This window comes from Schistocerca serialis, chromosome 9, assembly GCF_023864345.2.
Source record: "Schistocerca serialis cubense isolate TAMUIC-IGC-003099 chromosome 9, iqSchSeri2.2, whole genome shotgun sequence".
Lineage (NCBI taxonomy): Eukaryota > Metazoa > Arthropoda > Insecta > Orthoptera > Acrididae > Schistocerca > Schistocerca serialis.
Window position 1 is genome coordinate 288,163,274 of NC_064646.1, and position 12,119 is coordinate 288,175,392.

Consider the following 12,119-nt stretch of genomic DNA (forward strand, 5'->3'; position numbering starts at 1 on the left):
CTGCATGCCACACACAATACACTTTTTTCAGGATATCATGGCAGCATCAAGGGTTGAATGTATACATCACCTTGCACAAATTTTGTAAGGCTTTGCCACTTCCTGTATGCCTTCTGCTGAAGGTGTATGGTATTATCCAACCTGTCTCCAACAATCTGTGGGCCACCTCAATGTTCATTATTAAAAAAATCAAACTGAAATCTCCATCTCTATGGGAATTCCAAGGCAACTGTTGACTGCACGTATGTACCAAATTCCTAGCAACTGTAGCTGCAGTTTATGGCGGGTCATGGCCCATCGAACATAGGCCGGTGTGAGGTGGAGGTTACACCATTAAGTTAAGTAGCAGTTTGGACTTTATACATATGTACTGTTTGTGTTTACTTTTTTTCGTTTATAAATGTATAGCTATGGTGTTCTTTTAATCATTGACAAAGGTCTTCTTAAGCACTTGTGGGTTTTATTGTTCTGAAGAAGGTGTAGTTATCTACGTCGAAACCTAGGTTAACACTAGGTGGTTTTTTCGCAATCGAGGCGGGTTTCTAGTTTTTCAATATAAATATGTTATGACTATACTTCACTTAAGCCAAAATATAAGCATCATTAAATCAACATATTGTAGTGAAATTTACAATGTGGTTGTCATTTCACATGCATTATGGTGCTGTATTGCGCAGCCTCCATGGAAACAGCAGTGAATTCACCACCAGTATATGAAAGTTTGGCAGCAATGTAAATACACCATCCTTGTTAGCTAAACTTCCATACATCATTATATAAAATTTTTCTTCCCAATTAGAAAATTGTACATTGCATAACCAATAAGACATTCACTCCAAATCAGATACTTATTTTACTCAGAGTTACACAGTAGAAGTCTTGTCATTTTATATAAAATGTAATCTGTATAATTAAATGTCATTTTGATTTAAGAAAGGAAACATATCAGTCTGGATTCCGAAGATATGTAGGACAATGCGAGGCAATACTTGACTCTACAACTCATCTTAAAAGATGGATGAAAAACGGGCAAACTGACATTCCTAGATTTGGAAATAGCTTTTGACAATATTGACTGGAATACACATCTGGAAATTATGAAGATATGAGGGTTAAAGTACATGGAGTGAAACATTATCTACAATTTGTACAGAAACCAGACTGCAGTTGTAAGAGTCAAAGCACATGCTAAGGAGGCATAGTTAAAAAATGAGTGGAATGAGGTTGGAAACTGCCCACACATTATTCAGTTTGTACATTGTGCACCCTGATGAGAAACTGGGAATGGAAAAGAAACACAAACTTTGAGGTTTTCTGGTGACATTGTGATGCTGAAGACAATAAAGGATTTGGAAGCTCAGTTTAACAAAATGGGCAGTATCTTGAAAGTAGGTTCGAAAGTAAAACACAGGTAATTGAGAGTAGTTGACTCAGATAATGCTGAATGAATTACATCTGGAAATGAGGAACTAAATGTAGTAGACCTGTTACACTATTTGGGTAACTAAATAATCAATGATGACAGAAATAAAGCAGATATAATATACTTGCAATATCAAGAAAATATTTTCTAACCAATGGAAGTATGTTAACATTTAATATAAATTCAAGTGCTAGGAAGTATTTTCTGAAAGTGTTGATCTGGAATGTACACTTAGACACTAGTGAAATGCAGATCCTAAACAGTACACACAAATAGAGGATAGAAGCTTTTGAAATGTGAAGATACAGAAAGATGCTGAAGTTTAGACAGATAGATTGGATAGCTAATGTAGAAGTACAATTATAGAGAGAGATCAAGATTTGAGATCTGACTACAATAAGTGGCTTCAATTGGATGCTGGTTGCAATAATTATAAAGATAGATGCATAAGATAGACTAACACTAACATGGAGAAATGCATCAAAACAGTCTTTAGTTTGAAGAGAACAACAACAATAACCATAACCATTATATTTCAACTTGTTAGTATTAAGCAAGTTTGATTATTAATTTCTTCTACTATATTTGAAAGGGAATAATATACTTTTCATATGTAATGCAAACTTACAGTTTGACAAATGGATCAGAAAAGCCATTGTTGTCCATAGGAATAAGATTTGCACAGCGGACAATACCCACAATCAATGCCTTCTTTTTAGTGGAATAACACAAAGTGACTAGGATCTGTCCACGTGTCCAAGCATCATTATTCCACATGTTGTCTCCCTGCTCAACCTAATGGAGAGATTACATTACATAAAAAACATTATAAAGCTTTATGTCTTACAACATTGCAAATATAACAGAAATGTGCTTCGTAAGAATGACTGCAGTGGAGATTTCTACATGAGCATTCATATCATTGAAACAGTCTTTGATATATACACTTAAGTTAATCTCCAATTACTTTTGTAAAGATTTTTGTTGCAAAGTAGACATGAAATTCAAGATCTCTTGAGAAAACTGTGAATTTTCAGAAAATTTGAGCTATGTCCATGTATGGCTCACAGTTTTGATCTGTTTGGAATTTACTTATCAGCACATGTTGCTCCTAAGAGTGGAAGTATAATTCTTCAGAAGTTTCAATGAGAAGTAAACATTCCAGTACAACCAATCATACATGACTTTTAATATCTATAAAAATTATAAGATAAATGTGATACTGACACAAGCAAAGGAAGTAGGAAAGACAACTATGTACCAAGTAGTGGAGCATTTCACATCAGACAGGCATACAAATAAAAGCTTGAGTATAGTTGCTCAGTTTATAAACTATGAGGGGCATTCACTCATGCAACACTTTTTTTTCTGAAAGCAGGTTGGCTTAATTCGGAATTCTAACACACTATATTATTACCCACTTTTTTGGCTACAAAACACTTTTTTCAACACCATTTCCATTCAATGCAACAGCCTTATGCAACCTTATTGGGAGGGCTTGTATGCCCACAAGGTATCACTCTGCTGGTTGACATCAGAACCAAAACCTCCACATCATCCACATACTGCTTCCCGCAAAGCACACTATTCGTAGGAACAAACAGATGGAAGTTGGAAGGTGTGAGATTCGTGATGTAGGACAGATGACGAAGAGCAATGAAGTTTGTGAGCTCCTCTCAGATGTACAGACTTGGGTGGGGCTGTGTATTTGTTTGCATTTTTGTGATGATGAACATGATGAAGACATTTCTTTAGTTTTCTCAGGGTAGCACAATACACCTAAGAATTGATTGTTGCACCATGAGGGAGAACATCAAACACAACAACCCATTCAGAGTCCCAGAAGACCACTGTCATGACTTTACCAGTTGAGGGTGTTGCTTTGATCTTTTTCTTTGGAGGATAGGTGGTGTAGTGCCACTCCATGGATTGCTGTTTTGTTTCTGGTTCAAAGTTTTGAACCCATGTTTAATCACTTTTGACAGGGTTGGACAAAAAATTTTCCAAGTCAACCTCATAACTTGCAAGCAGTTCCACACAGATGGTCCTCCATTGCATTTCATGGGTGTCTCTCAGGCAGAGATGAATCCAGCAGGCATACACCTTTGAGTACCTCAATTGGTGGACAAGTATGTCAGCATTATCAATAGAGATGTCCAATCATACAGTGAGGTGTTTGATTATGATCTGTTGATCACTTTGAATGAGTGTGTCCACACATTTCAACATTGTGGGAGTAACAGTTGTGAGTGGCTGGCTGGAATGCAGGAGATTGAACAGGTTTGCACAACCTTTCTGCAATGATGACAGACACCTTGCCCAATGCCGCACTGTGCTTTGTTCACTGTCAGATCTCCACAGACATTCAGCAAGCACCTATGAATATCTGCAATGGTCTGGTTTTCTGCCAAAAGAAACTCAACAGCAGCCGTCTGTTTGGATCACACCTTCATTGCAGATATCATTTTAAAGGCTACATATACTACTGCCATCTGCTGGAACTTTATGAAACTATAGGGGCTGAGGTGGGAATATTGAGTCATATGCTGCAATAAATTCTGCGTTTTTTTTTTTTTTTTTTTTTTTTTTCAACTGAAATTAGTCAAGGAAAAAAAGTGTTGCATTATGTAACTGAATATCCCTCACACACACACACACACACACACACACACACACACACACACACACACAAACACACTGGGGCCAAAGATGTTGATCAGTATTTCCACCAGTGTGTGTGGTCTGTTTTTATAGACCCTACTTTGAGGTAGACTCACAGGAAGAAGCCTGTAGATGTTGACTCAGGAAGCATAATTCTTTAGAAATGATTTGATCACAAAAAATTGCTTAAGGAATGATTTTTTTCATTAGATGTGTGATAGGTGGCAATGGCATGCTGCAACCAACAGTAATATTCATCTGCCTCAAGAAGTGAAATAAAATATGTAATGCCTTGGTACACAACACTGTTGACTGCAGTTTCGAAGAAACTTCAGTGACACTCCAATTTTCACTGTACAAGATGTTTTCATGAAAGTGTGATTTTCAGTTGTCCAAACCCTTATGTTTTTACTCCTCATGTATTCACTGATATGAAGCAATGCCTTATCAATGAAGAATACCTGGTCCACTTCTGTGAGTCCACGTACGTCAACATATGATGAAAACCAAGTACAGTAAACTATACACTTTTTTATTTGACTCCTTCAGTTCTTGGCTACTAAAAATATGATATGCAGGAAATTTTATCTTCTGCATCACTTTCTAACCATTATCAAACAAAATCTGAGACAGGATACATAGGCTCCTCAAGCTTTTTCAAAGCCAATCACATCACTATATCCCTCACCTCAGCCAGCTTAGCGCCCGTCAAAATAGCCAGTCTCCCAGTCCCATCTGTGACTGACTGATGTTCCCATGTGTGGGTGATTGATGTTGCTATTGTTGATTTATTTGGCACTGTGACATCTGGATATATCCTACAAAATACACTGCCAGAAAAAAATAATAGTGCACCCAGAATGAGATTTTCACTCTGCAGCGGAGTGTGTGCTGATATGAAACTTCCTGGCAGATTAAAACTGTGTGCCCAACCAAGACTCGAACTCAGGACCTTCGCCTTTCACGGGCAAGTGCTCTACCATCTGAGCTACCGAAGCACGACTCACGCTTTTCAGAAATCAAGGAATGTTGCATCTACCTGACTGTGTTGATCAAAAACTTCCAGTAAGCCATGTGAGAAAAGTGTCAGTTGGGTTTCACATGATTGATGTTTTTAGAATCCATGCTGGATGGCATCGAGGAGGTCATTCTTTTCAAGATACCTCATTATGGTTGTACTCAGAATGTGTTCTAAAATTCAATAACAAATTGTTGTCATGGATATCGGACAGTGTTTTGTGGATCACTTTTACTACCCTATTTGGAAATATGTGTGACTTGTGTTTTCTTCCAACTACTGGGCACACCTTTTTGTTCAAGGGATCTATGCTAGGTTGTAGCTATAAAAGGGGTTAACTCAGCCACAAATTCAGTATAGAATCTGATAGGGGCTCCATTGGGCCATGGAGCTTTATTCCATTTGAACCATTTCAGCTGTTTCCCAACACCACTGACACTACTATAGATTTCACTCATCTTTTCAGTGGTGTGAGGATTAAACTGGCGCAATTCTCCTGGATTTTCCTTTGAAAACAAACATTTGAAAATGGAGTTAAGCACTTCAGCTTTTGATTTGCTACCCTCAATTTCAGTACCCACCTCATTCACTAGGGACTGGATACTAACTCTGGTGCCACTAACAGCCTTTACATACAACTGGTATTTCTTTGGGTTTTGTGAAAGATCATTTGACAGTATTCTGCTACAGCAGTCATTGGAGGCTTCATAGGTTGCTCTCTTGACAGCCAAACACATTTCATTCAGCATCTCTCTATCTAACTTGAGCCGTAGTCCCTGTACATGCTCCTGCCCTGTTCTGGAAGTTTCAAGTTCCTCATTCAGATATGGAACTACTGCCTTTTTAATCTAATTTACTGAACATGTGTACCTTTCTACTTGTTTTAATTTCCTTTATACTTTGGTAATTATTGTCGCTACAACTGTGCCATGGTCACTTATACCAGTTTCAATGTGGACATCCTCAAAGAGTTCATGTCTGTTTGTTGCCATTAGATCCATTATATTGCCACCATGAGTGGGGTTCTGAATTACCTATTCTAGGTAGTTTGCAGAGAAGGAGTTTATAATGTTTCAGGGGTGTTTTGTCACACCCACAACTAACAAAACTATAATTTTTCTAGTGGATTGTTGGGTGATTAAATTCTCCACTGATGATTACAATATGATTGGGGAACTTACATACAAGTCAACTGAGGTTTTCACGGAAGTTTTCAGTTACGTCAGGAGTTGGGTCTGGTGGGTGACAGAAGGATCCAGTTTCAATTTTATACCCACCCCTGATACTGAAACTTACCCAAATAATCTCGTATGCAGCTTAAATTTCTACCTTTGTGGATTTGAATTTCTTGTCTACTGTGACAAATACACCATCCCCCATTCCCCATTAGCATGTTCTTTCGATATATCCTTTCAACATATTCCATTGGCCCAAAATGAATGAATTTCATCAAGGATATACAAAGAGTCAATTATCCACTAATACAAGAGAAACAGCTATTAGAAATTAAATCAGTGCTCTGTATTAACAATAAAAAACTTCCGTCTATGTACAATTGCCCCACTCTCATGAGTGAGTCACCAATCTGTGCATTATCACATTTAAAAGGACACTTAATTCATGTTTTTTCATCCACTTTAAGTGTATCATAATTTTCTCACTAGTGTCAGAGGCATTTTAAGTGATGTGACTTTTGTTATCCTCAATTGTATAACTGAGGCTGCTCTGCAAATTGTTATTCAGTGAAACTAATTTTTTTTTTTTACCCTGATTTTTCCTAAATTGCATTTAAGAAAGCAGATCTTAAACTTCCCTTAAAATACTACTTATGTTTTAATTATTTGACAAATAGTTATTAATCTGTGACAGCTGTCAAGTGATAAGACATTATTGATCTTTTTAACAGAGGAGATAAAGATCTGCTTACTTATAAACCTAGGTGGGAAGGCGGGGGGAAAATTTTGAAAGCCTACGAGCTGCTTTACATTCCCACTGACAATTTTCCCTCTTCCCTGGAGTGAGCAGTACAAATTCAATTTAATCAGTGAATTGAATGTGTATATTTGTTATGCACAATGCCTTTTAATTCCAATAATACACATTTATTTTTTTACCTTTTCACGTTACACAACTTTGGAAAAAGGGAGTGTTGTAAATTTGCAGAACCCATCACTGACATATTTTACCTTTAAGTGTTTGTGCCATTAGATACTCCAATGGTATAGTCCAAGTTTTTTATGTAAAACTGACCATTATTATGGGTTGCCCCCCATTCCCATGGGAGTGAAAAGTTCATAAGCAGCAAGGGTATATTTTTATTTTTGCCATACTGTAAGTCCTTTATCTTACCTTATTAATTTTTCACTCTTATAACTAGCCAATACATACCAGAAACTGTTTCTCCAGTGGAACATTAAAATGCTTCATTTGCTGCATCTTAAGGCAAGATAGAGGAATATGGGCTTCTCCAATGAAGTCATTGCCATACTTGTCATCATCTGAAAGTGAATAATGTTATATCTGTTAACAATTTCCAATGATTAAAAGATGTGATGCAATGTGATTTTACATCTAACAAGTAGAAACTGCAAGATGCCTTCTTTTTTCACTATGCTGTGGAAGAGGTAAGTTAGAAATTAATCATATTGTAAGGTTGAAGACTTCAATTATGGATACAGTAAACCTGAATGAGAAAAGAAAAGCTGTCACTTGCAGCTGAATGTGTAAAAGAGTACTTACATTAGGAATACAGAGATACCATGCTCTACAGATAATCTCGTTTAAGAGTCAAACAATCTACTTAATTCCCATGGAGTAAAATCTTATTCACTAGTAGATTCATTCCTGTTTTATCTGTGTTGGGCACTTTCAGTTTTAGCCGTTGATTTCACATACTTTTTACCTGCTTTGTACATAATATGTTCACTAAAAATACGTAAGATGAAACAGAGAAATAGAGAGTGAGGTTGGGGAGGATGTGAGAAGGAAACAGAAAAATTTCCAGCTTTCTGCATATTGCAATCAACATGAAGGATGTAAGGAAAGAAAATTTCAGGAAGTACTTCTATATTTTGCAGTAATGGGCTGAAGAAAAAGATGAAAATTTCATCCATAGACTGAGAAAAGTTTTCTTACAGGAGCAGCAATTATGTTTTGAAGAGCTTGGAAAGTCAAACAAAATGGAAAAGATCCTGGAAAGAAGTGAAGTGTGGAGGAAGAAAGAAGCAAAAACAGAAAAGTGAAAAATGTAATGCAAGTTGTAGACAGACACGATGAAAAACAATGCTAGAAATATTCAGCTTTAGTAGCTTTGCATCTGGAGATGGCGGTGTCATGTGTGTGCAGTTGTGCTTGTATGAGTTTTCTATGTCTGATGAAGAACTTAGTCCAAGAGCTGAATATTTCTGGTGTTCTTCTTCATTGTTTGCCTCCTTTATGTTGAGAGTAGCAATCTAGCCCTTACATATTGTTGTTATTCCATCATGGGCTTTCCATTGTTACATACGTGGGGAAAAATCTAAGATTTAGTGAAAGGAAGGCTGCATGCTATAGTCAAGTAAGGTAGCATTGCAAGGCAAACATGTGCTAAAGTAAAAGGCACTGATCAGCTGATCAGTGCCTATTTTTTTTTAGTGTTCTCTGAGCAGATTTGCACTACCTTTCGAAAAATGTGATACTGTAAATTGTAAGTTCAGTGTAAATTTTAAATTGAGTAACCAGTATAGATCAAAAAATAAGCTCCACACAGAAAAATGTATAGAATCCAAAGTTGATTATTTTTGAGGAGGACGTCTGCCACCCCAGCCCCCTGAAGGGGGGGCAGGAGGCAGTTTTAAAATTTCAAATGGGAACCCCCATTTTTATTGCAGAATCAGATTCTACAGAAAATACTACATACATTTTGTCATAAACATTTGTTTTGATTCTTGGTAGTTGGTGTTGTAATTAAAGAAAATCCATGTTCTCATTTTTGCATGGAAAATGGTTATTGATAAATAAAAAATACTTATTTACTTTGTAAATTTTGATTCACTAAAACTAAAACTGTCCCTCTGTCCCCACAGGGTGGGATTTGAGAGAGAGGAATTAGAGTTTTACAAATGTTGACCCAGATATTAATTTTTTCCACAGATTCGGATAAGTTTTGTTTGTTTCGTGGCCATGAAACCACACAACTTTTAATTATCAAATAAATGATCTGACTAGCTAACTAACTAACCAAACACCCTACTTACTAATGAGTGAACTCATTAACTAAAAACATAACTGAATCACGAACCTAATATTTTACTAGATTCGGAGTAATCACTCTTGTTTGTCGAGAAGTCTCACAACTGGAGTGCTTGCTTAATTTGAGTCTTTTAGTTTTGGGTGGAAAAACGTAGAAACTGACATTCATAAAAATAACATTGTTCACACCTTTATTTTATTTTGGAATATTGGGACTGTTACATTGTTTACATTTTTAGAATTATGTACCATAATCAATGCATTTTTAGAATTATGTACCATAATCAATGCTCTTATCCAGCCCTTGCTGATGAGTGGCGTAATGTTTCAGAGTGTCGCTGATAGGTAGTGCAGGGACAAGAAATTCGCCCTTTCTCGTAATAAGACTGGGCTTTAGAAATTGTAAGTATTAATGTAATAAACACACTGTATCTTTTACTCGTCTGAACATTCAGACAGCAATACATCATTTATAATGATTGCCTTTTGGGCAACTTATGTTTGGTTACCTTGTGTAGCTCTGTTCGCTGCTTTTGCTCACTACCAATCACGTTTGATGCAGAGTTATTATTACTAGGCGGAATTATGCTGAGCGGGCTGCTCCTCGCTCATAGAAATTCTAACCCTGCCATTCTCAATGCCCCTTTCCTCTCTTGAGATTAATAGGTGGCCTATGTCATTATAAATTATCTTTCTGTGGAAGAAAAAATTGAGATGGTTTCATTTATGGAGAAAGTGGGAGAAATTTTGACGATGCAGTCACACTTTATGCACAGCGTTTCGTGGCCAAGTATGATCACAGTCCTCTTTTGTTCAAGTTATTAAACAATTTATTGTGGAAGGTGGTGTGAACCAGAAAAAAAGAACCCGTGCAGCTACTGTTTGTGGAGTAAACAATCAAGTGGCAGGTCTAGCTGCTGTGGCTCATAATCCACATGCGAGCACAAGAGATATATCAAGGCAATCAGGAATTTCACACATGAGTGTTTGGAAAATCCTGCAGCTTTCATCCATAGCATGTATCCAGGCATCAGGAACTACATGGCAATGATGTCCAAAACCATCTAAAAATGGTTCAAATGGCTCTGAGCACTATGGGACTCAACTGCTGTGGTCATCAGTCCCCTTGAACTTAGAACTACTTAAACCAACTAACCTAAGGACATCACACACATCCATGCCCGAGGCAGGATTCGAACCTGCGACCGTAGCAGTCGCACGGTTCCGGACTGCGCGCCTAGAACCATGAGACCACCGCGGCCGGCAAACCATCTAACATTTTGTCACTGGGCAGTTCAGCAGATGCAAACAAACCAAAATTTTTTTGCCAGAATACTTTTCTCCAATGAGGCAACATTCACAAACCATGGCAAAGTTAATTGCCATAACATGCGTTACTGGAGTGAACGGAGCCCACACTGGATTCAACAGCGACCTTGGTCAGTTAATGTTTGGTGTGGTATAATTGGTGATAAACTAATCGGTCCATATTTTATCGATGGTAATTTGAATGGCAACAAATATTGAAACCTACTTGAAAATGAACTGCCAGATCTACTTGAAGACCTGAGCATCGAACTTCGACAAAACATGTGGTTTCAAAATGATGTTTGTCCATCGTATTATTCATTAGTAGCACACAATGTACTAGATTGACTTTACCATGATCACTGGATTGGCAGGGCAAGTCATGTGAATTGGCCAGCCAGTTCACTTGACCTTACCTCGCCAGATTTTTTCTTATGGGGTTATCTACAAGACATCGTTTATCAGGAAACGCCTACCACTCGCGAAAACATAATGCAAAGAATAAGAGATGCTTGCACTGCAATTACACCAGATGTGTTATCAAGATGTGTGCAGGGATTTACAGCATGAGTCAATAAATGTATCGAAGTTGGAGGTCACCACTTTGAACATTTGATTTCATACAACGGTGAGATGCAAGGGATTTACAGACAACAAGCAGGCCGAAAGTGAGAGGTGAGAGGACTCACTGGAAACAAGGACCCCAAAATTCATTTACTTGCAAGTATTTGCAAATAGTCTACAATAAAACAAAACCAATTGTTCCTTTTCAGGACCACCAAATCTTAAATGGGAATACGTTCATCTTTAGTTAGCGACTGGGTCAGTGTATTCCTCAATTAGTCCTTTACTTTGTTTACTCTGTTAGTTAATGAGTTCACTTGTTAGTAAGTAGGATGTTTGGTTAGTTAGTTAGCTAGTCAGATGATTTGTTTGGTAATTAAAAGTAGTGTGGCCCCATGACCATGAAACAAACTAAACTTATCTGAATCTGCAGAAAAAATTAGTATTTGGGTCAACATTTGTAAAACTCTAATTCCTTTCCCTCAAACCCCACCCTATGGGGAAAGAGGGACAGTTCTAGTTTTAGTGAATCAAAATTTATGAAGTAAATAAGTATTTTTTATTTATCCATAACCATTTTCCACGCAAAAATGAGAACATGGATTTTCTTTAATTACAGTGCCAACTGCCAAGAATCAAAACAAATGTTTAAGACAAAATGTACATAGCTTTTTTTAATGTAGAATCTGATTCTGCAATAAAAAATGGGTGTTCCAATTTGAAATTTTAAAGTTGCCTCTAACCCCACCCCCAGGAGGCTGGGGTGGCGGGCTAATTTTAGTACCAGCAGATGTCACCCTTGAAAATAATCAACTCCCGATTCTACACGTTTTTTCATGCGAAGCTTATGTTTTGACTTATTCTGGTTTGTTAACTTAAAATTTACACCCTGTATATACAGGGAAAGTATAGTTA

The 12,119-nt window shown here is 37.2% G+C and overlaps 1 protein-coding gene across 1 annotated transcript in view; it reads right to left on the reverse strand.

Moving 5' to 3' along the window:
* Positions 1 to 12,119, reverse strand: part of LOC126419040 (rabphilin-3A) — a 1,076,902-nt gene that overhangs the window by 42,504 nt on the left and 1,022,279 nt on the right. Inside the window, exons 17-18 of the mRNA XM_050086103.1 lie at positions 7,491 to 7,600; positions 2,052 to 2,218 (exon numbers count right to left, since the gene is read on the reverse strand). Of these exons, the coding sequence (XP_049942060.1) occupies positions 2,052 to 2,218; positions 7,491 to 7,600 (277 nt within the window). The remainder of the gene's footprint in view (positions 1 to 2,051; positions 2,219 to 7,490; positions 7,601 to 12,119) is intronic.